Here is a 25,459-nt window from a genome sequence, read left to right as displayed (position 1 = left end):
TGGACCATCCTTCTAGGCTCGTCACCTTCACTGCCCCTCTACCTCTGCTGGCTGCCGGTCCTCGATGACCACCGGGCTGTCAGTCTACACTGGGAAGCCGCTCGGGCACCATCAGCATCCGCGTCTCTCTCGCCGCGTTCTCCCGAGGAGAGAAAAAGACCGTGAGAGGGACAAAGAAGGGTGAGAGAGGAGAAGGAAGAGAATATCTTGTAGCTACCGCGATCTTAGAAGGACACGAAGTCCTTAAGGGCGAAGGAGGAGAGGTGCCGACAGTGGCGGGCCTGATCTGTCCACTGTCAGGATGGCGAGGTGGTTGCTGATAGTTTCGTTGGCCGGTCTACTGGTCCACGAGGTGAGAAACGAAATCCTAACACCGCCGTATTTTAATCTCGCCGAGGGCAAGGAGATCATCGCGTCGGCCACGTGTGGCGTCGACACCCCCGGCCCGGAACTCTACTGCAAGCTCGTCGGCGCGAACGCCGATCAGCACGAAGACATCAACCTGATACAGGGTCAGGTCGGTATGCCTATGTTCGAATATTACTGACTGGATCAGTCGAATGTGTCTAGTCGACGGAAAATATATACAGCCACCGTAACGCGTAACCCTTTCATCGTATTGTAGTTTTTACAAGAAATATCTATAAAGTATGACGAAATACTGGAAAAACTACACGAGACCCACTACTTCTCATTTATTTCCGTTGAAATTTTCCACGGTCGTTTATTACACATTATTCGACAACTGCAGAGTTTCACGAACAACGATATTCAATGAATTGTAAATTCTGCCACAATGAGTTAACTATATGTTTTCTTCCTATTGTATATCTTGATCGAGAATATTTCTGTAATTTCGTTGTACGATTCTTTCGCTATCGGTCTCGTTAATTGCATCAATGTCGAAAACAATTTTGTGGGATCGATTCACCAGGGTACTAAGTTGACGCACCACTCGAGTATGCTTCGAGAAGTTTAACATGCCCCTTCCGTCATTTGTATCAGAATCGTTTGTGTGCCTGGTTTCTTCTTTGCTGTATTCATGTTTCTTTCGTATCGCGAGCAAAGAACACTTCAGGTTAATGGGAAGTTTAATAAAGTTCTTAAAGTTCTTGAAACGCGAAAGCGGCACAAATGTTCCGATTGAAAAATGGTTCCGACGAAAACAGTAAACTCGAAGTAAAGTATAGTCGGGTAGAATATTGCTTTTGAGAGGACAATCGTGCACATACATTGAGGAACGATTTGAGAAAAATAAGATCGTAATTCCCAATTATGGGGCAAAATTTATTTATTCGACTATCAAAGTTTGCAATTGTTCGTTGAACATATCGATAAATATCTTTCGGACTGGTTTTGAAACGTCTTTGAAAGAAAGACGCGGTTCGAAATATAAACCGGGAGCGACCTGCAAGGTTCTCTATCCTTCCTTACCGACATACCGTCCACACGTGAACGTGTGGGGGTAATTTTCGATAAAGATTATTCTCTTGGATTGCTTTGATAATTTTCATTTTGCCTACGTAACATAAGAAACCCTATCCGCTTACTTGAAGTTGATTAAACACCGATAAGATAGGGATTCACACACACACACACACACACATATAACCGTTTAATTGACCGAAATTGCTTCAACATTTGCGAGTAGCTTGTGACAGAAGAAATTCGAAAAGTTCCAGTATTTTAATAGAACAATAGTATTTTGAGTACAGTTAAGTTGCAGTTATTTATTTCATTGTTTCTAGATACGATTGTTGCGAAACCGAGACAAATGTTCTCGCTTTATATAAAACTGAGAAACAATTGATGTTTCAATGACAGAGTAATGGTCGACGCATGCTTCGCTTCGACTTATGAAAGACGTTCTTTTACGTATGACTTCATTCACGCTTGTTCGTATAAACGATTAGCGCGATCTTCCCTTATCGCAATTCCAAGAGTAAGATATTGGTGCGCGTATACTATTTAACAGCCATTAAAGTGACACGCGAAAAGAAGGCTTCGCTAAACGATAATTAGCGAAGCTAATATCCGATTCAATTTTATACTTATTCGACGTTTATAGGTAATCGTTAAAATTTGAGAACGAATTGTGAAATTATTTTCTACTATTCCAATACATTTTCAATAGTAGTGTAGAAGAAAGAGGAAGTAGTTGAGCAAGCAGTCGGTTGTGTCGAGATTGATAAACTCTTGGACTCGAAGGACCAAATACAGATAAAATTTGATTCGAGACTGTGAGGTTAACTACATATAGGACGAACTAGAGTGATCGACACTCTCTTAAGATAAATGTTAAATAACTGTTCGAATGAAAAACAAAGTCAACGGCTTCTAAGATGCATCGATATTACCTTAAGAAGATTCTTACCGTAGATTCTTAGACATTTTCTATACGACTGTACTTTCTATTGTTGAGAAATCAATAATTAATGTAAACAATAATCCAAACACAATCAATGGAAAATGTTAAACATTAAATTATCTGCAAAGTAAAATTTAAAAGCTTGAACGTACATATGACGTAACATTGAAATTGTAAAGATTATTCAATAGATTGTAGAATTTTTATGTTTTACTGCATTTCGTAACGTACTTTTCTTGTATTATTATAAGTTTGAGTTGTATTATCACGAAGGGAGCCATTACCTTTGGTCAAATTTTCGAGGTGCTTTTACATTACGATTACTCTTGATACTTTTCTAATGTATCTCTAGGGGTTTGTTCTCGATAGGGCTGTTGGGACACTTGAAAAATGCAAGACGAATACTTTTTGAAGGTTAACTTTTTTTTAACTACTCGACCTATCAGTTAAAGAAATTTATTCGGCTCAAACTTTGGACTATTCGAATTTTCAAAGTATTCCGAGCTTTATTTCTCGATCGTTTCTATCGTTATTAATCGTTCCGTGTTTCTCGGTAGGGCATCGTTGATTTCAGCTATCCTGAGAAAACAGGAAATAATAAATTAGAGAAGTGATTTCGTAGTCACAGAATACTTGGAACGATTGCTCGGTATCTCATTAATCGCGGTCTACTTTCTTTGCTATTTGACATTATGTTAACGTTTGCTCGAACGTTCCCCACGATGGAATTGCCATTGTAGGGCGATTTATAAAGTCCAGAAATCCTCTTGTCAATGACCATTCGTACGGCGTTACGTGTAGCTATTTATACGGACGAAAGAAAATGCCATGTAGACTAGAAGTGAGAGAGCCGATAAGGGGCGGTTGATAAGGGTGACCTCTCGATAACACTTGACCATCTTGTCTTTTCAAATTCTGAACGGTCTAACTGACAAGAGAGTGTCCCATAAAGACTCCTCGAAAAAAAAAGAAACCCAATTCTTATGTGTCGTGTATTTTACTAGAATTTCTTTTTATGTTTTCAAATTATAAAGATCTTTGGTCTTTCGACGATCTATTCGCAGTGGAGATTAAACCAAACGATTGTAAACTAGATAATATAACATACCGTATAATACCATATTGTGTACGTTGAATATAAGGCGTAGCTTCTTGCGTTTCTTTCGTTTTATATGCAATCGCAACATTTTCGATAAGGTGGTAAATTGTTTTAAAACGTGTCTACTCTCTACCAATTGTCGTTAAAATTTTTCTTCTCGCAGTATGATTTTCTGAGCGAGATCGAAGGAACCGAACGTCCAGGGATGTATCGTTCCAAATTAATGGGAAATCTTTGTTTCAGTTTTTCGAATACCAATGTCTCCTCGCTCGAGACATAGTCCCGTCTTTTTTTAAATCGATGTTTCGATCTCTTGCGCTTCAATATAGTAGATATGATTCACTAGAAACGTGAAATATAATACACCGTTGATATGTGCGCACAGGTATGCGATTACTGCGACCCGGATAACCCGGAAAAGACACATCCACCGGAGTATGCGGTCGATGGGATGGAGACCTGGTGGCAATCGCCACCACTCTCCAGAGGCATGAAGTACAACGAGGTGAATCTGACGATCAATCTGGGACAAGTAAGTGTCAAGAAAATCGCGAACCACGATTCGATGTTTCGTACGTGATCGTTAATTCTATTTAACCGGTAGTAAATTTTTTGAGGAATGAATACAGGGGAGAGGGGAAGAGCGGAGGATTGGCGTCAGCAGGAAACAATGAGCCTGTGGAATAAGTATTTTATCTGTAACGAATTGCTTTATCACGTGGTAGGCGTTTTCCTGCATCGCGGCAAAGAATTATCTTTGCATTGCTTCCGGAGGACAATAGAAAACACGGGTTTTGGGGAACGCGGTAAACGGTACAATGCGTAGATGTTCTTTTCGTTCGTTCAACCGCGAATCAACTTACGATACAGATATGGATCAACTGATATTTTTGTTCTACCAACTGATACTCTAACGTGATTAAAATCACGGATTTTGATTTCGTTTCGACACAATTCGGAAAGCAATTACTGTTTTTGTCGAGATGACGGTTATCCGAGAAAATATGGAACGAACGAAATTGATTAACGGCGTCAATTTTAAATTTTGTTCGGAAACAATTTAAAAACCAATGAAAAAAAAAAAAAAAAAAAGAAAAAGGAAAAATAAAGAATTGATAATATACATTGTTTCTCGCAATGAATGTGAAAAATGATAAGATGATGATTCGCGTATAGAAGTTAGTCGAAAGGGTGTTGTAAAACGAAGGATTGATTTTGAAAATGTGTCATCTATTTTGTCTGCGTGCTCACTTAGTGTCCATTCGTAAACTTTGAAAGGTTAATTACATGCAAGTAAATAGCATTTCTGGTTATAAATTATTGCAATTACACGTTGAATTTCGATAGAATTTAGATCGTTGGTAAAAGAAATTTTCGAAAAAATGGAGTTTCAATGGAGTACGTAAAATCTCTTGCTTCTTGGATACATCGCTCACCGCCGAACATCTTGCATAACTATTGTCGTGAAAATTTTACTCCTCGAACGACAACAGCGAATAACAGTTAGGAAGCTGTATGCGAGACATTCTCGTTGCAGCCGCAGGGGTTATTGTCTTTTCGCTAAACAGTTTCCGAGAAGGACACGTTTACGCGGTACTGCATTGGCGTGCTCTCTTTCTCGTGCATTCTCGACCATGTGTCCTGGGAATTTCGGACGAAGGCACGATCGTAATGTTCCCGAAAGCCTCGAACCCGACACATCTGTTTCTCAGTCCTCGGTTTTTGCCTCGCACTCTCACATTGTGTACTCGAGAGTCCGGAAAACGAATCCTTCGTGGACCGTTTTCTGTACGACAAACACTCGAAACAACTACCGTTGTTTCCTTTTCTTAGAAAATTCATTTCGAAATTTCGATACTCCGAGAGGAGAGGAATCGAACGAATCACCGCCTAATATCTTAGGGAAGAGTAAACAAATTTTTAAAACTTTCATTTCGATCGAATCCTTTTCCTAGAAAATTATTTCCGATTCAGCTTGTCTCGCAGAGAACAAGGGGGATAAACCCAATGAACGAAATGGAATCTTGGAATCTGTTTCCTAGGAATTCCACGTGGCGTACGTTTACGTGAAGATGGCGAATTCTCCTAGACCCGGACTCTGGGTACTCGAGAAATCGAAGGACTACGGCAAAACCTGGTCACCTTGGCAATATTTCTCCGACACGGCCAACGATTGTTTGACTTACTTCGGCGTGGACAGCTACAAACCCATCACCAGGGACGACAGTGTAATCTGCACTACCGAGTATTCTCAGATTGTCCCATTAGAAGGCGGTGAAATACCGATTTCAATTTTGAATAACCGTCCTTCCGCCAAGCACTACTTCAACTCGACGCTTTTGCAAGAGTGGACGAGAGCGACGAACGTTCGTTTTCGTTTCTTGCGGACGAAGAATCTGCTGGGACATCTGATGTCATTGGTCAGGGAGGATCCAACCGTGACCAGAAGAGTAAGTGTGTGTCTCTGGAAATCGATCGAGCTTCGCAACGAATGATCAAATTTATTTATTCGATCGTGTTCCAGTATTTTTACTCGATCAAAGACATTAGCATCGGCGGTAGGTGCATGTGCAACGGACACGCGGACACGTGCGACGTGCTGGATCCAAAGTTGCCGAAGAAACTTTTCTGCAGGTGTCAACACAACACTTGCGGGCCTCAGTGCGCGACTTGCTGCAAGGGCTTCGAGCAGAAGAAGTGGCGACAGTCCACGACGGCCAAGAAGTTTACGTGCGAACGTGAGGACTATTTGTTTCTGGAATTGTTGTCCCTCTGGTTTATTAAAATAGTCACGAGAAAATTTTTGGTTCAATTTTACGGAACAAAACGAAAACAAATTTCGTTGCGCAAATTTTCTTTTCGTTTTAAGAATACAAATTTTTGGCTAAACCGTTAATTGTAGAGTAACAATGAATACAAGTTTTCGATTCCTTTCTTCTATTGTATAATATATCTACGATTAAAAGAAAAGAAGCGGTTCCTTCTCGTTTAAAGCTTCGAACATTTGTACTTGATCAGCGTGCAACTGTTTCGGCCATTCCGACGAATGCAAGTACGACCCGGAAATCGACGAGAAACACTTGTCCCTGGATATTCACGGTAACTACGAAGGTGGCGGTGTATGCAAGAACTGTCGGGACAATACAGAGGGGATCAACTGCAATCGTTGCAAGTCACGATTCTATAGACCGCGGGACAAGCCTCTCAACGCTACCGACGTCTGCCAACGTAAGCAGCACTCGTTTCGTGAAATTGACGTGGTTTACATTAATATCAAAATCACGAGTGCTCGTTCGAATTTCGAATATGTATGTTACTCGACAGCTTGCAATTGCGACGTCTTCTATTCGACCGGGAATTGCACGGACGCTGCGAACAAATGCGAGTGTCGCAAGGAATACAGGTCGCCTAATTGCGACAGTTGCAACGACGGATACTATGGCTATCCAAACTGCGTACCCTGCCAGTGTCACCACATAGGAACGGACGGAGATTACTGTGAAGCGATCGATGGCTCCTGCCCTTGCAAACCAAATTATGCCGGCCATTATTGCAACCTTTGCGCGGAAGGCTACTACAATTTTCCCGAATGTTTGCGTAAGTGACATTTTCACATTTTTACGATTACTTATATCGGCAAAATGATAATCGTCCCTCGGCTCAAAGTTAAGAAGAAATTGTTTTATTCATCGAAGCGTTAGAGGATAAAGACGTATAAAATGTCCCCCATTGAAATCTAAACCGATAACCTACATTAGCGGTTCGTAATATTCTGTACAATTCGATGGCCGCAATATAGTACTATCAATAGATTCGAGGGATGGACAGTTTTGTTTCGGATAGTACGCAATTACTCTTACGATGAATTTACATACATACGTAACTTGCAGCTTGCGAATGCAATCCTTTGGGTTCCCTCGACGGTATCTGCGAAGTAGTTTCCGGTAACTGTACGTGTAAGAATAATTACGGTGGAAGAACGTGCGACGTTTGCGAGGACGGTTACTTCAATTATCCCACCTGTACATGTACGTATTCGACGAATTAACATTAAAATTAATGCGAAAACTAGAATAACGCTATCGCCTTAGATTGCAAGTGCGACACACGCGGGACCGAGTCCGGGATTTGCGAAAAATCGGATGGATCCTGTTTGTGCAAAGAAGGATACGGTAGCGCTAGGTGCGACCAGTGCATCAGTGGATATTACGGATATCCAAATTGCAGGCCCTGCAATTGCAGTTCGGAAGGATCGTCCACCGTTAGCTGCGACGCTACCGGCAAATGCTCCTGCCTGACTAATTTCGCTGGGAAGACTTGCGATCAGTGCAGTCCTGGATATTACATGTATTCCGAATGCACAGGTAAATGGCATTGCGGGCAATCGAGTAACTACGAATGTACAAATTTCTAGTTACAATTAACGGTGGTGCGGTGCGATTCTACGCCCGTATGTCGTTACGAGACCGTAACGTCTCCAAGAGTCGGATACCGATCGTCGACAAATAATCGGATCGATTATAGTCGAAACTCGATCCACTGGTATCTCGTGGCCACCCGAGGAGCCATTCTCACTGTAAACGCTCGACTATGATCGAATCGCTTTATTTCGCACAAAAGTATGAGTTATTTTTCGACGCGATTCACAACGGAGGGGGATTGATTTGGAGCGACCGATCGAGTTTTGCGTCGTTCTAGTTAATTTAGCTTCTTGATAATTCCAGCCGCTTCGAAACAATTGTGGTCAACAAATTCCAAGAAAATAATACTGCGCGATAAATTTCAGGTTAAGAAATTATTTATCTATATCGATATCATATTACAGATATTTCCTCTGAAAATTTGAAATGAAATTAACGAAGGACTTCCGAGTAACAATTCCACCGTAATTATTGTAGCCTGCAATTGCGACAGCCACGGTTCGATCGGCGCTTCTTGCGACGCGGAGGGTAAGTGCCAGTGTCGAGAGAACTTTGACGGTGCCAGGTGCGACCAGTGTAAAGAAGGCTTTTACAATTTTCCGACCTGCGAGGGATGTAACTGTGACCCAGCGGGTGTTCTCGAGACCTTTCAGGGATGCGGCTCGTTGCCCGCCGGTGAGCTCTGTCAATGTAAGGATCGCGTCGAGGGAAGGATATGTAATCAATGTAGGCCGCTCTTTTGGAATTTGCAACCTTACAATCCCCATGGCTGCGAAGGTGAGAGCCGAAATTGAGAGCAAATTAATAAGGCTGCGAAAATATTCGACATTGTCGCTGTACCGTGTTATGATACTTTTTTTCTTTCCTTTTTTTCCCCTCCCCTCCGAAGAATGTCATTGCAATATACCCGGCGTGATTGGAAATATCGGCGAGTGCGACACAAAGAACGGTCAGTGTATCTGCAAACCCGGAGTAACGAGCAGAAGTTGCGATCAATGCGTGGACGGAACGTACAATCTCCAAGAAAGCAATTTCTTCGGCTGCACAGGTACACAATTTGTATCGTTTATGCCACTAGAGACTGCCAATGCTATACATCTCTTGATAATCTTCCCATTGACGAATGTCAGATGAATCCCTTGAGTCTCACGCGTCGTCGTCCTTTGATCAGATTGCGCCTGCGACATCGGTGGATCCGTCAGTTCGTTGTGCGACAAACAGACAGGGCAGTGTCAGTGTCAACCGCGCGTCACCGGTCTAACGTGCCAGGAGCCATTGAAGGCTCACTACTTCCCGACTCTTCATCAGTTCCAATACGAAGCGGAGGACGGCAGAACACCTAGCAACAGTCCGGTTCGTTACGGTTTCTCCGAGGATCACTTCCCGGGATACAGTTGGAAGGGTTACGCGGTATTCTCCGATCTTCTAGACGAGATCATCTTAACCGTTTACGTTCAAAAGTCGTCCCTGTATCGGATGGTTTTGAAATACGTGAACCCGAACAACGAACCGATACTCGGTATCATTACGATCACTCCTGAAAATCCGTCGGAAGTGGAGCAACAATTTAAAGTGAACTTCAAACCGACCGTTAAACCGTCGTTCGTGACCGTCGCAGGAGCCCACGGTAACCATCCTTCGCCTATGGTGATGGACCCGGGCCGTTGGTCCTTCAGCATCGTCATTAAAAGGAGTCTCTTCCTCGATTACTTCGTGCTGCTCCCCTCCGAGTATTACGAGGCATCTATTTTAACCCAGGACGTGAACATCCCTTGCGAAGTTGGATACAAGGGGCTCTGTCGTCATTACGGTTATCCAAATTTAATCAGGTTCGACTCTGTTCACGGAGCTGGTGGATTTTTGAACGAGAACAATGTTCGAATTCCTCTTACCGAGTATTTCGCCGAAAAGGACATTCTCCGGGAGATCGACAGGGACAAAGTTCCGTTGATCAACGACAGACAGGAAGAGATACACTTCGACTTGAGAGTGTCGAAGCCGGGTGTACACGTGTTATTGGTGACGTACGTCACGCCCAAAGACGAGAACGTCACGTCGACGCTCCTCATAGAGGCCGACACAGTTGGCAAAGGAAAAGCTACTCTGTATCCGTGCAAGTACACGAGCATCTGCAGACAGGTTGTAACCGATACCTACGGCAGAGTGGCCGCCATGAATTTCCCTTCGAATTACATCAGTTTGATATTAACCGGAGAACCCACTTCCAACGTTGCCATCGATTCGGTCGTGGCCATCCCCTACCACCAATGGTCTCTGGATTACGTGAAGCCCAAATCGATTTGCGTTAAGAAGGACGGCGTGTGCGTGAAAGGTCAATTTCCCGGTGCCGCGGACGCTAAGAAGATCGAGTTCGAGAGCATCAGCACGGTACCAGAATCCACGAACAAACCTTTCGGTATCTACGATAACGCCACCAAACTCGTCTATCTGGACGATAAGAACACGATGGTCGATATACACGCCAAGGTATTTCAGCCCGGAGACTATGTATTCGTCGTGCAGTATTATCAGCCGGATTATCCGGAATACGAGCTCGACGTCCTGGTGCAGAACGGGAAATTCTACGAAGCGAAAATGTCCGTTCCCCATTGCCCCAGCAACAGCGGTTGTCGGAGCGTTGTGAGGCAAACTGACGGCAACATCGGGTTCCAGTTGATCGAGAACTTTATGATTACCTTCAAGGAGAGTACCGCCAACGGACTCTGGTTGGACTACATTTTGGTAGTTCCCCGTGAACAGTACAACGAGAAAATCCTCAAGAAGATTCAATTCGATCAAACGAAGGAGTTCATCAAGAAATGCGGGTACAATCATTTTCATATAAACATTACCGAGGAGGGTTTCTGTCGCGACTCGATTTTCTCGTTAACGGCCAATTATAACAATCGAGCTTTACCGTGTAATTGCGACATCGACGGTACGATAAGCTTCGAGTGCGAGAAGTTTGGTGGAAAGTGTCCGTGCAAGCCCAACATCATTGGTAGACGATGCGAGATTTGCAAAACAGGATTCTACGGGTTTCCAAACTGCAAACCGTGTAACTGTCCGAGCACGGCCCTCTGCGAATCGGAGACAGGTGCTTGTAGTTGTCCTTCGAGGGTCACCGGTGAACGCTGCAATCAGTGCGAAGTGGGAACGTACGGATTCCATCCGATAGTCGGCTGCGAAGAGTGTAACTGCTCCCCCCTTGGCGTGATCGACGGCGATATGCAGTGCGATCTTCTAAACGGTAGTTGCAAGTGCAAGGAGAACGTCGTTGGGAGACAGTGCGACAAGTGTCAGCCCGGGTACTCGCAGTTCCCGCATTGCGAGAAGTGCGACTGCGACGCGAGGGGCACCACCGTCGATATCTGCGACCAGTACACCGCCGAGTGCTTCTGCAAGGCGAACGTCCAGGGCTCCGCCTGCGACGTATGCAAAGAGGGCACCTTTAATATTCAAGAGAACAACGAGGAGGGTTGTACCAAATGTTTCTGTTTCGGGAAGACTACCAGATGCGTGTCCGCGTATCTGTACAGGAGCCAGGTGTCCGACATGTCGGGCTGGGGCCTTGCCGTGTTGACCGAGAAGGGTCTAAATTTGATGCTTTTGGTAACGGATCCGCAAAAATTCAACGAGACCACCGTCGCGACTAACTTCGTCGACAACTTCGGCGAGGTTGTGTATTTTTCAGCGCCGAGCGCTTACTTGGGAAGCAAGTTAACATCGTACGGAGGGCATTTAAATTACACCGTTCACTATAGCACCGGACCGCTCGGTAATGCGGTCAGCGCGGCCGACGTGATCCTTCAAGGTAGCGACACGACGCTCTTCTACTACGCCGACGAACAGCCGCCATCGTTCACGAACTTCCAGGCATCGCTGGAATTGATCGAGTCGAACTTCTTCACCTATAATCGACTTGCCGCTACCAGAGAACAACTTATGGTGGTTCTCGAGAACCTTCGGGGTATATACATCCGAGCAATCTACTGGGATCTTAGTATCAGGGCTTCTTTGTCCTACGTGTTTCTAGACGTGACGACAGAATCCTATTCGTCTCGGTACAACGTTGTGGCTAGCAGCGTCGAGCAGTGCCAATGCCCACCCAACTATCACGGACTTTCGTGCGAGGAATGCGCCTCGGGATACTACAGGGTACAATCTGGACCTCACGGAGGATGCGTTAGTTGCGAGTGTAACGGTCACGCCGACACTTGCGACGTCAACACTGGAATATGTTTGGTAAATGTTTCGACTTATAAATCTATAAAATTTTCGTCTAACTTTTCGTATTCGTATTCGAACTTTTCTCTCGTACTTAACCCTTACAGATCTTGAAACGAACCATTTATTTCTCTTACGAGATATCGTTAAAGTTTCGACCAATCGGATTATAATCTGAAAGAGTCTGCGTCTCTTCTCTCCTCGACGAAGGAGAACTCACGAAGCACCTTTCCGTTACAGGATTGCGAAGACGGCACCACCGGTGACCACTGCGAATTCTGTCAGGTAGGTTACTATGGAAACGCAACCGGGGGAACTCCGTCGGACTGCCTCATCTGCGCCTGTCCTCTTCCCGTACCATCGAACAACTTCGCGACCGGTTGCGAGGTGAACGAAGAAGGAAACAAGATAAGCTGCGCCTGTCTTCCAGGTTATTACGGTGGCCGTTGCGAGGTTTGCGCCTCCGGTTTCTACGGGAATCCAGAAATCTACGAAGATTATTGCAAACCTTGCGAGTGTTCCGGAAACATCGACACGAATCAGGTCGGTTCGTGCGACTCCGTAACCGGAGAGTGTTTGCATTGCTTGAATAACACTTTCGGAGAGGCTTGCAATTACTGCGCCCCGGGATTCTTCGGCGATGCCGTCCAAAGGAAGGATTGTCGCAATTGTCAATGCAAGGAATGCGGAATGGAGCACTGCGACAACTTCACTGGCCAGTGCTACTGTCGCGAGAACGTCGTCGGAGAGAGTTGCGATCGTTGCGAGGATGATCATTACGGTTACGAGAGTTGCGACGGATGCAAAGCTTGCAGTTGCGATCTAGCCTCCGAGAGCAGTCAGTGCGACGAAAACACCGGCCAATGTAAATGCAAACCCGGCGTCACTGGACGCAGATGCGACCAATGTGTTCCGGGATATTGGAATTACGGATCCGAAGGGTGCACCTCGTGCGGATGCAACACCGGGTACTCGGTCGGGGTCTCCTGCAACACAACCACTGGACAGTGCACGTGTCTACCGGGCGTTATCGGAGAAAAATGTGATCATTGTCCGTACAGGCACGTCCTGATTCCGGGGCAAGGATGTTTCGCCTGTGATTCCTGTACCGGAGACTTGTTGGACATTACCGACGACTTGTCCAAACTTTTGGATCCCGTATTTAGAGAGTACAGTACAGTCGCCGAAAGCTACTTTACCACTCAAAGATTGAAGTTTATCAACGACACGGTGAACGATCTCTACCCGGAGGTGAAACTCCTCGATCCTAGTCGAGTGAACTTCTTGCCTCTCCAACAAGATGTTAAAATGCTGATGTCGGAGGTTTCGAACCAGAAACGCGAGATCGAATTCACCGCGGACGACAGCGTCAAGTGGAAACTTGCGGCTGAGAACACTCTGAAGGATATGAACGATTTGGAGTCGAACGTGATCAAAGAGATACAATTCGTGAGGTCTACGGTGTCCGAGGTGGAATCCTTAGCCCTGAATATCGAATTGGGCACAGGCGCGAAGGTGGACAGCGCTTTGAAAGAGGCCACGGAAATTTTGAAAAAGATTCAAGAGGTCTCGTTCGTTAATTTCCGTGACCTTGCGACGGATCAGGCCGACCAAGCCAACAGTCTCGTATCGGAGATGTTCGAGTACAATGTGCCGGTTAATAATTTATCCGCGATCGCCGAGGATTTGAGTAGCAAGATCAGAAACGTGACCGAAAAAATGGACGACCTTCTTGAAATCACTTGGAACGCTCAGGAACTGGCCAGTACGGTCGACAGGTTGAACCAGGAGAACAGAATCGCAGCGGAAACTGGAAGTTTCGACGTGGTAAAGAACGCCACTGCCGAAGCGAACGAGGACTTGACGGTCAGCGAGGAACTTAACAAAAGTGCTACCGAATCTATGGAGATTGCCGATAACAACGTTGCGATATTGATGAGAGACGCGATGGATGATTCCGCGAGGACATTGAACGCAACGATTTTACAGAACGATCAAATGCTGGTGAACTTGACCGATCCGGTTCAGAAGGCGCACGACCATGCCGAGTATCTCTACAATAGGTCTTTGGACTTGGACAGTCTGTTGACGGATACGAGGAACACGGACGCCGTGAAAGCCGTCTCTGCTTATAGAAACATCGGGGCGGCTATCGAGGCGGCCCGTGAAGCAGCAGCCAACGCCATCGACGCCGTCAATAACGTTACCTATTTGTGTAACGGAATCGAGCAGAGAATGTTGAATTCGCGAAACGCGGCTCTGCGTTTGTTGATGTCGGCCAAGGATACTTTGGCAAAGACTAAAGGAAAACCGGAGGAGGACTTGGACAACGCTCAAGCGGACGCCACCTATATTTCCTCGCAGAACAAACGCAACAAGGACCTCTTGGATAACATCGACAAGGTTCTTTCCAGCATCCCGTCGCCCTCCTCTATGACCGTTCAGGACGCCATGAATCTGGCCGTACACGTTGAACAGAACATCAAGCTCTCTATTAACGACATGAATGGCGTCATTGACAGGATACCGAAAGACCTCAAGGAGACCAAGCAACTCTCGAAGGATATCTCGGAATTGGTGCGCGATATATCTCAGACGAAGAAGCAGCTCGAGACAGTTGACAAGTATGTCCCGATTATCGTCGAATCTTTGAACAGCTTGAACGATAAGCAAAAGGTGATCGATACGCAAGGGAAGGATCTGCAGAGCAAGATCGAGGCATTGAAAAATAAGATCGCGAACGCGAGAGAATTGGCCGACCGTTTCAAAATCGGCTTGACGTTCTACAGAAACACCACCCTTGAACTGAAGAACCCTGAAAGCCTTCCGCTGTTGGCTACGTCCACCAAAGTCTCTCTGTACTTCAGAACGAATAAAACCAATGGTTTCCTTCTGTACCTTGGTAACGAAGAGAACGCAAAGTTGCCACGGTCGAAGACGCACGATTACATGGCCCTCCTGATCGAGAGCGGGTATCCGGTACTGATCATCGACTTGGGATCCGGGCCTGAAAAGATCATCAACAATAAGTTCGTATCCGACAACGTCTGGCGACAGATAATCGTCGATAGAACGGGTAAGAACGTCAAGTTGATAGTCCGCGACGACATTGGCGAGGGCAAGGATCGACTATACGAAAAAGGGCACGCGTTACCGGGCTCGTACTCGATATTCAACGTGGATCAAGAGCACTCGAAGTTGTTCGTCGGCGGTTACCCCTCGTCTTTCAATATGCAAGACGCCGTTACCGCGTCCTCGTTCGAAGGTGAAATGGAAGAGCTCGTCATAGGCGAGATACCGGTATCATTCTGGAACTTCATAGACGGGGAAAATAATCAGAAAGCGGCGATCGAGAGGGACAAGTTGATCAATTTCCAACCGAGCACTGGCTACAGATTCGACAGATACGGATACGCGATCCTGAGCAAAAGGAATTTCCACATATCGCCGGATAGCAAGAAGTTCAGCATCAAGCTCAACTTCAAAACGTTCGCGGAGGACGGACTGATATATTTAATGGGGAAAGGTAAGCAGTTCTTGTCCCTGGAAATGAAGGCCGGTCACGTACTCTATCAGTACGATCTCGGTGACGGAGAAACGAATCTAAGATCTTCGAGCAAGTACAACGACGGAAACTGGCACAACCTGGAGGCGCTTAGATTCGAAAGAATGGGCGTTCTGAAGCTCGACGGACTAGATCTGGTGAACAGCAAGGCGGCAGGAAATAACAAGACTTTGGTATCCTCCGATCATATCTATTTTGGTGGATACCCACCGAATGCCAAGCATCCTTACGATCCTGTAACCAACGAAGGTTTCGAGGGCTGTATCGACGATGTGGTCATTTTAGACACGGTGGTCGATTTGACTCGCAACATTCAAGCGTTTGGAGTTATTCCCGGTTGCCCGGCAAGGGTAATCACTTATTTATACGATAAAACGTTTCAGATTTTTATCCCGTCTTTGATTACGCTTAATCAATACTGCCTGAAACTTTTTACAAGTTTATACAAGTCGCGCACAAGTTTTGAAAATATATTACAATGTTCGATCGCAGCATCGCCTTACGCGTATCCTCTACTCGAAGCATTTATCATCGTGCGATCGTACCATCTGTAATAACGAAAAAATCAACACCTTTGTTGATCTTATTGAAGTGCCTTTCTTCGTTCCATTCGTGGACTACGGAAGATTGCACTGCGTAAATTGATTTCTTCTATTATTCGTTCAATTGCAAAGCACTTACTTTCAATACGATCGTTGAAAAATTCAGACAGTATTGAACATAAATTATTCCAATACATTCCAATTGCACTCAATTCGAACGATTGTATTCATATTGTCACAGGCACACGGAAGGTGCGTGGCTCCCAATTGCCAGAATATGATTCGCGATACACATTCTATCGATCAGGAATCGAAAAGCGCTATGCGCCTTACGTGTATCCGTAACAGTATGGACAGAATCGTTTGAAAATTGACGTTAAAATTAACCGAACTACATTTGTAGTTCGCCAGTCTGGTGTCTTTCGAAGAGAACATGCCCGGTTATGTAAAATGGCCCAACGTCTCTGTGCCGGATACGCTTCAAGTGAACCTGAAATTCAAAACTTTAGCGAACGACGGTTTGATTTTCTACATAACCGATCAAGATACAGAGGCGGTTAGTTTCCTGTCGCTGATCGACGGTATTCTGGTATTTACTAGCCAGGGCAAAGAATTGGGAACGAGTTTGTCGGGTATTAAGTTCAATGACAACGAATGGCACGTGGTCACAGCCACTCATTCGATGGATTCTTTAAAACTCGACATCGACGATACGAAGAACTACAGTACCGACATCGAACCGCCCCCGTTGCTTGTACATCACGGCAGCATGTACATTGGCGGACTGCCAATTAGTTTCGGTATTGAGCAAATCGGCTCGATGAATTCGTTTGTCGGTTGTATCGGAGACGCAACGCTGAACGGTGCCATTATAAACTTCGCAAACACGATCGAAAGACCTCACGCTTTCTTAGGGAAGTGCAAGGGAGGAGATCCATCGTGTATGTAGACTTGGATTTTTTTATTATAAAAATGCAATGCGAACCGAGTTACGCAAGGTGATCCACACCAATTGGAACTACCTTGCTTGACGAGCTCGCATAATTTTAGCGGACCTTTGTTTCGATGAACATCGAATGATCGAAAAGGCCTTTATCGAACGAGTGAAGGGTACGAACAGTTCGTCGTCGAAGTGGTTCCAATTGATCACCCTGTAAACTGTATTCTGAACCAGATAAACTGATCGCTGATTCACGAACCCCAAATCGTTCGTTACACCAACCACGACAAATAAAACGATGGAAATAGCCAAACGGTATTAATACGGTGGGGATAGTTGGATAGACTGGATGGTATCGAGCGATGAGTTAATTTTGTTCCGATCATAATTATTTGATAACGATATCGGAGGGTGTACTCATATACAATTTATTGTATGCAGCTTTGCCATCGGTAGCCGAACCAGAATCGGGTGTCTTACCTCCGTTGCTGCCTACCGAAAGTCCAGAAGATAATATCGAAGCATCCACCTATATCAGTAAGCAAGATATTTATTTATTTATTGCTAACGGTGCGCATGTTTTTGGCGATACTCTGTCGGACAATTTAATCTCGTCGTCCGATTTCGTTAGACATCATTGAAGTTGATTCGGAAAGAGAAACAGAGGAGGAGGAACCAAATTTAGAGGGACGTGGTGGTTACCACGATGAATTGATTACAACCACTGAATCTACGACCTCGACCCAAAGATCGATACCAATGCACGTGGATCAGTGCCGATTGCCTTACTATCCAGCGATCGATCCTGATTTGGACAATGCTTGGAGATTCGGTACGTTATACCGATAACCATCTTTGTGGCGAATAATTGTACGACAAAAGGAGGAATTTTGAAAATTCATAATGCTTCCAGGTACTGCGAGAAACAGCAGGTTAGAGTACAGATCTTTGAACGGCAGATACAAGAACGACTATGACTTCCAAATTGATGTTAAAACAATGGCCGAAGACGGAATTATTTTCTACACCTCGGACCTTAATAATCAGAATTTAATTGCCGTGTACGTCAACAACGGAAAGGTGAATATCATTCTTAAAAGGAATGACTTTCAAGTATACTCAATTATTATATAATAGTATAATAATATAATTCCTTTGTAATTAAACAATTTCGAGCGATTTATGTGTTCCGTTCAGCTTCGCAAAAAATCAAATTTATCAAAGTACGAAGCAAAGTCAATGTAAAACCGTAGTTTCCAAAATTAATAACTGTTTTAGCGATTAACATTCTTAAAAATAACATCGTTCAATTGGACGAATTGATATCTAATAATAGCAATACATTTTCTACTCCTTCAAGCTTCATTACAAATTCGATTGTGGAAGCGGACCCGCTTTGCTGATCAGTGAAAAAAATATAAACGACAATCAATGGCACATAGTCATATTCAAGAGAAAAGGAAACTACGGAGAACTGATTGTTGACGAGGAACCACGTGTTACCGGTTATTCTCAAGGAACCACGGAAACCATCAACGTGAGCCCACCATTCTACGTGGGAGGAGTGCTACAGGACGCATCCAGTAAAGTGTACAATATGATTGTAAGACATTGAAGAATTGAAACTTTTTACGGTCTAGATTCTCGCAGTTGACATTGTTTGTGTAAACCATGTTCTTTTATAAGTGTGAGCCAACGTTTCAACGATTACACAATCACAGTCCAATTGAGCGTTCAACAGACCGCTGAAAACGTAATATAGTATCACCAGGAAATTTCAAATAGTGTCAATTGCGACTTCTGATTTCGTATAACTAGCGTTTCACTGATTTTCTATGGAGAAGTAATATTTATTTAATACAGGGCACGAATCAAACGTTCAGTGGATGTCTAGCAAACTTTATGGTAAATGGGCAACCGGTTGGTGAACCGATAAGCAAAGTGGGTGTGATTTCGTGTTCAAAAAGAGTCGAATCAGGATTATTCTTCTTCCCGGGCAATGGTAGCAATTTGTTCAGAGCACGTACGTATTCTATAATATTGTATAAACGATTAAATGTTGAACATTACGTGTTGAGTCCTATGAAAATTTCAACTATCGTGTAATTTTAGTGGATAGATTCACAGTCGGTAGAACAGTGGATATCCAAATGGACATTAAACCACGTTCCACCTCCGGTCACTTATTGTCTGTTCACGGAAAAAGAGATTACTTGGTATTGGAAATGATAAACGGAACCGTAAAGTTTCTTGTAAAAACAGCGAAAGGCTCCATAGAGACTTCCTTCGAACCAACGAATCCGAATTCTCTCTGCGATGGCAATTGGCACAATATTCGAGGTAATACTCCGCTATCACTTTGAATCGGCAATACCTTAACAGATTCACATCTGCCAAACCTTAAATTTATAATATCGCAATTTCACCAATTTCGATTGACTACAGTAAAGAAACTTGTTCATACTAGACAAATGCGTGAACATACTTCAACTTTACGTTATGAGAATGTGGTTGAGTTCAGCGGATTTATGGTGATATAGACGGATTTTTATAATGACAGTCGACATATATCTCGCTCAATTTCATTCTCTTTCGTCCAAAAAGCCGCGAGCTAAATAACGCTAATCATCAAAAGATGTTCGTTACCAGTTTCGAGATGTGAACATCTTTTGATTCAATACTGTGTTTAATTTTATTTGAACATTACACGTGATTATTAAGAAAGTGCCAGTCGAGATGTTAAAAAGAAAAGAACGTTCCACCAAGCTAATGAAAAGAAATTTTTTAAAAAGTAGAAAGTAAATTTTTGTATTTGTCGTGCACAGCTGTCAAACAGAAGAATTCTGTGCTTCTGTCGGTGGACCACAAAACAGCCCCACCAGGAATCGGTGGTAAAAATGTAGCTGGTGTTCTGTCGAAGCATCCGATCTTCATCGGTGGTCATCCAATGCTTGGAAAGAGATTACGAGGAAGCACCTCGCAAGCACAATACGTTGGATGCATTTCCAACATTCACATCAACATGAGACCTATAAATCTGGGACCAGAACGTGCGTATGGACAAGTTATCGCTGGTGTATGTCCAACAATATAAAAATTTCGGAGATCCATAACTTAAAAGTGCACTTAAATCAAATGTAACGTACCGTTGCAATTACTTTGGTAAACAAATTTTAAATCTTCCAAACATCCGAATCGTGTGAACAATATGAAAGAATTATTACATAACAGAGGAAAGTGTTGTATGATACTTAAAGAATTACTGAGTAGATTTTAAATTCATAGAATTGAACGGTTTCTCTCAATTCTGATTTTTAAATAAAAACTTATATTTTAGTATTTTAAGCGTCTAAAGTAATTGAAAATAAATTGACAATGTCAGATATCGAGTGCCGCATCTCAGGGCCAAGCCATCAATGTATTAAGATTTCAATGAGAATACCAAACATTCCCAGTGTTTTTGTGAAATCTTTCGAAAACACGATATAAAATCAAAATTCTGAAAGACTGAACATTGTTATATGTTTTCCATCTTTTATAATGGAAGATAGAACCACATCTCCATACGCTACTATATTCGTCAAAGATTATTTGAACGCTGGAACAAGCTGTTTTATTGTAACTCGTATTAAATGAATTATCAGATTTTAACATGAATTTAATACTAACTGTTCAAACGGCATTGTAATATGCAACCAAAGAAAAGCATTACACTACAATAAAAGTTATAAGTTGTGAAATACTGCTGAAAAATAATTATATAATCTTCTCTTAATAAAAGTAAAAGCATCTAGAGAAATTAAGACAGAAGTTACTAAAGTAATATAATTAAAAATATGATGTTTACAGAATCAACCTTCTCTATACTATGAGCTACATTTTATCATAAGTAGAAAAATGTTATAGTCATGAAATACGTACAACTTTGAGAACACGTTATAGTGTATTGGGGATGCAATACTCCATATAATTTGTCATTTAATTTTATTGCATACTTCGTGGTGACACATACCCATTATGGAGTCTGAAAATTATGTAGTATTACCATGTGCAAATAAAATAAAATAAACTATGCATTAAATGATTTACGATACATAAAAATCAGATTTACTATAGTTATAATAACTATCAACCTGTGTATAAAATTGCCTATAATTTTCGAGTATGCACATTAGCTTTTTTAATCCTCAATGCATAGAGTTCTAAGAATGTATAATGTTAAAATATATATTTATATTTACAGTATTCTATGCAATTCTCTCGTATAGTCAAGCTTGTTTTCCTTGCATACAATTAACATATTTTACAACAGAGTCAAAATTATTAAAACCATTAATAGCAGAAATAATAAAAAATATTAAGTTTTAATTTGGCAAAGAATACTTCGATTTGAAATTAAGTAAGAAGTTGTATTCTTATTACAAGAATTATTCTTGTAAAACTACTCAATATAGAATTGCTTAGTACTCGATGTATTAAGATCGTAAGCTCATCTTTTAAATTACTCAAAAATGATGTATTTGTAAAACAACATAAAAAATTACGCATAAACATGAAAGTGTAAACCAGTAAATAACACATGATCGAGATATTAGATATTTACAACGAAATACGTGTATTTTTTGATGTATCGATGTAGTGAAATAAAAAGCTGAGTGACAAAAGTCTTATACCCGATGATTTCTAACACAACGTTTTTAAGAAGCTACCTTATTTTGTATTTGTGCAATGATAAAAGAACTAGAATATCACTATTGTATATTCGCTTAAAAATACCTGAAAGATCAAATGTTTCTCATACACTAATCATTGGTTGCTTCTCTTAAATTACACACATAACAAAATCAGTTTTAAAAAAGCGATATCTATGATATTAAAAAAATTTGACATTATTAGTTTAACTATTATAGATTACTACTTGCACTAAGTTGTAACCATTATTAAGAAACTATACACTGAAAGAAAAAATTTACATCAAACGTGTACATAATACTCTAACAAATCTTGTATAATAAATTGTCAATAATAGTTACGGCCGTACTCGCTCAACGTATATTGGTTTATTCAAAAGATCGTTGCATAATATGCTCATTTCATTGCACGCATTTTGAAATGTTTTATTAAAATCATATAAATAATGTTGAGAAAGGAAGAAAAAATTCCTCTTTCTGACATTCGATACTTATCTTTTAGAACACATTCAGATCTTAATAGGTAGTAGTAGTAATTACCATATTGATAATTTCTATCCATTGTTTCTTACTTGTCTAAGGTATTATAATAAAACGCTTACAGACTTCTATGTATGTAAAAAATTTCCTGAAATAGTTGATAAATAGTTGTTTCTGCAAGTATCGTTGATCAAAGAATCGAATTTATAGAAATGTACATATAGAATCGTTTAACACAACTAAAAACTGTTCACTATTTATCATGCAATTTCAGGAACTTTCTCAATGAAATAGTATATCACAGTGTAATGATCCAGACATTCAATTAGATTTTTGTATGTGGCAATTGCGTCTGTACAATTGTTTATCACAAAAGGCATATGTCGTTTGTTCCTTTCAATACTTTTGAAAAGATATCCTGCATTATAAATGCACGATATATTATACGAATATCCCTGTATCTGAACATAAGTACAAAGACATTCCATGCACCTTGAAGATTAATCATGGTGAATGTAACAAACAACAGAATAGATGGACATCAAAGTATCTTGGCATGAGCATAGTATTGATATTAAACATTACTCAATGCCATGCGCAAAAATCATAACTAACCCAGGTTCGACCATCATATCCTCTGGCATATGGGTATTATCGCAATAGAGAACTAACACTGCTTGCTTGCCAGGAACTCGTTTACAAACATAACTGTCATATTGTCGTCTAAAGTTTTGTCTAGTTTCAAGAGAATTTAAGCCTAAAGGCCATTTTCTTTCATGACAATTCTCCATTAATTCATCGATTACATGAGGTGGACAATTATACTCCGACAAAGTTCTCTTTATCATTGTCTATAACATTATATTTCATTATTTACTAAAACTGATTAATATTGATCGACAAGTAATTCATAAATCACTATACCTGTAATAATTCATCAGGTGTGGATATCATTCCTCCCCATCTTGTCACTCTGGCTCGAGGAAGGGTAGCGGACCATCTCACAACTTCGTCTCTCTCCATCTGATCGGCAATGGCTCGCATCGCGGGATTCGAAACTCTCAATGCTCTCACAAAATCTTTCAGAAGGTGTATTTCCCTTTTGTGCTCATTTATTTGAAGTTGTTGCTCACCCAATTCGCGTTTCATGTCGGCAAGCTTTTGTTGCTGCGAGTGAATGATGTTCCTCAACTCTCTCACACAGTTGTGATCCTTTAACTCATTCTTGGGAATAATAAGACTACATCCTTGTTCACAAAGCATAGGTCTCTTGGGATTATATTCACATTGTTCTAAGTGTGATACCAAACTGTCAAGTTTGACTATTACTTGACATCCATACATAATATTATCACAACTAATACAAAGGCGGGCCAGTAGATTTCGAAGAATTCTTGGAACTGCTCTAAGTTGAGCAGACGTAATTGGCGTGCGGTCCAAGGGACAGGTAGGTTGTCTGTTTATCCATTCGTTAATGCATGTACGACAAAAAGCGTGCTCGCATACAGGTGCCTGCAACATATTGCTCACCTACCAGTCTTTAAGCCAAACCAAACATTTTACAAAACTTTTATTGTCATACTTAATGGTACACAACAAACATGCATGAACATCCTGTACAAGTTACTTAGAAATATGAGAGAAAATTATTATCCCATTTACGTAACAAACAAAACAAGAAAAACAATAGTTACGAACATTTTGACAGAACGGAAACTTTAAAAATTCAAACGATTACCTTATAAGATTGATAGAAAATTTTAACGAATGCTTTCTACGAAATTAGTTAAGACATACGATGCAACGAATAGAAACAATCGCTGGTATAACTTTTTCACTATTTAACGTTGATCAATAAAAACAGAACATTATCATGGAAAAAGAGAGAAAGATGAAAAAGTGAGGTTAATTTTGCGTAAACGCACGAAACTGAGAAGCAAACTGAGACCATTCAGAACATTAACGAACGAAACAGAAAATAATACCTGGACTGGATCTTCTAGAACGCCGGAACATATCGGACAAACTAGTTCTTCATCAACTTCGCACTGAAATCGGTTCACATCGAACCCCATAATGCGTGCTCGCGACAAATCACTCGTACGCAGCGACGAGTCTCTCCTACGAGGGACACTGTGGATCCAGAATCACAAATTCGATGGCGTTCGACGTGAAAGCTCGCGAAGTATACCGTTACTTTCCACGAGTAGCACACGACCCGCCGATAGTCAATTCGTGTAAATGTATCAACACTTTGCGGTTCTCTTAGACCAAAATTCAACAAGTTTATAACATACGAGTATACGTTATTGTAAATAATTGTAGAGTTCGCTCGATTGAATCTTCTATAAAGTCTCATGGCCTAAATTTTTGTTGCCTCTTTTGCTATGCATCGACCACAAATATCGGTAAATGTGTAACTTTATTTTACAATTTTAAAGACAGATAATATATAACATGCTAACTAATAAGTTAAACTGTATTGTATTATTATTAACAATTACTACTGACAGAATTATATAGTAAAGTTTTTAGCGGGAGATCTGAAGAAGCACAGACTTGGGAAGGATGGAGCCGGAGACGAGAGTCGAATAACAGTTAGAGATTGCTATCCAATAAAATAGATTTAATTTAGAGTTTTTCAGCCTTAAAATGTTAATTTGGATACTATTAAACTGCGTGAGATCGAGTCAAGAGAGACATTTTATAATTCTGTTTCTTTTTTGAGCTTTACATTCATCGGTTTTGCTATTGAATGTACAGTGCGATTCGTATGAGATATTAAAATCATATTTCTTCGGAAATATCACAAATGGACAAAATATTCTTTTCCGATATTTTAAAATTCATCGAGACATCGGGTACACCAGGAGGGCAGTGAAAGACCACTCTGACTAATCTATATATACATTTATATAATATACATTTTTACAATTTTGAACAGTTAGTTTAAAATTATAATGAAAACATTTGGTTCTAATATATCGTTATACTTTCATTATCAAAGAAAATACAACAAACACTTCGTCACTTTGAACGCAGAAAACACTATACGTGATTTGTCTAGATACGTACATAGCCCCCTCACGTGTTAACCATACTTGCGAAGTACGTATATGTATGTAT

General features: G+C 41.7%; 2 protein-coding genes across 6 annotated transcripts; one reads left to right on the top strand and one right to left on the bottom strand.

Annotated features, from left to right (window-relative positions):
• The first annotated feature begins 103 nt into the window (after positions 1-103).
• On the top strand, positions 104-21,839 carry Lana (laminin subunit alpha). The gene is made up of 20 exons (XM_076313575.1): positions 104-517; positions 3,853-3,999; positions 5,510-5,917; positions 5,992-6,205; positions 6,486-6,695; positions 6,792-7,064; positions 7,358-7,495; positions 7,559-7,831; positions 8,366-8,665; positions 8,778-8,936; positions 9,060-12,133; positions 12,356-16,030; positions 16,626-17,163; positions 17,604-17,699; positions 17,794-17,994; positions 18,076-18,242; positions 18,523-18,765; positions 19,026-19,185; positions 19,275-19,502; positions 19,988-21,839. Exons 1-20 carry the CDS (start codon positions 302-304, stop codon positions 20,254-20,256), a joined length of 10,989 nt encoding a protein of 3,662 aa, XP_076169690.1. The 5' UTR covers positions 104-301; the 3' UTR covers positions 20,257-21,839.
• Elgi (E3 ubiquitin-protein ligase NRDP1 elgi) lies at positions 21,008-24,633 on the bottom strand. Of its 5 annotated transcripts, none has more exons than XM_076313576.1 (4): positions 24,319-24,633; positions 23,258-23,863; positions 22,949-23,184; positions 21,008-21,186 (listed from the first exon to the last, which is right to left on the bottom strand). In XM_076313576.1, exons 1-4 carry the CDS (start codon positions 24,406-24,408, stop codon positions 21,147-21,149), a joined length of 972 nt encoding a protein of 323 aa, XP_076169691.1. In that variant the 5' UTR covers positions 24,409-24,633; the 3' UTR covers positions 21,008-21,146. The 5 variants fall into 5 exon arrangements, with proteins under 5 accessions (XP_076169691.1, XP_076169693.1, XP_076169696.1 ...); XM_076313578.1 differs by having other exon boundaries at positions 23,258-23,845; XM_076313581.1 differs by having other exon boundaries at positions 23,258-23,871; positions 24,319-24,629.
• Between the last annotated feature and the right edge of the window lie 826 nt (positions 24,634-25,459).

Source organism: Ptiloglossa arizonensis, chromosome 6 (genome assembly GCF_051014685.1).
Source record: "Ptiloglossa arizonensis isolate GNS036 chromosome 6, iyPtiAriz1_principal, whole genome shotgun sequence".
NCBI lineage: Eukaryota > Metazoa > Arthropoda > Insecta > Hymenoptera > Colletidae > Ptiloglossa > Ptiloglossa arizonensis.
This window is presented reverse-complemented; position numbering and strand designations above follow the sequence as displayed.

Coding starts and splice junctions, on each gene's coding strand:
- Lana (XM_076313575.1), top strand. CDS start 302: ATGGCGAGGTGGTTGCTGATAGTTTCGTTGGCCGGTCTACTGGTCCAC. Junction 7,832..8,365: donor CATGTATTCCGAATGCACAG/GTAAATGGCATT, acceptor TAATTATTGTAG/CCTGCAATTGCGACAGCCAC. Junction 12,134..12,355: donor TCAACACTGGAATATGTTTG/GTAAATGTTTCG, acceptor TTTCCGTTACAG/GATTGCGAAGACGGCACCAC.
- Elgi (XM_076313576.1), bottom strand. CDS start 24,408: ATGGGGTTCGATGTGAACCGATTTCAGTGCGAAGTTGATGAAGAACTA. Junction 23,185..23,257: donor CACCTGATGAATTATTACAG/GTATAGTGATTT, acceptor ATAATGTTATAG/ACAATGATAAAGAGAACTTT. Junction 21,187..22,948: donor GATATGATGGTCGAACCTGG/GTTAGTTATGAT, acceptor CATAATTTTCAG/ACTCCATAATGGGTATGTGT.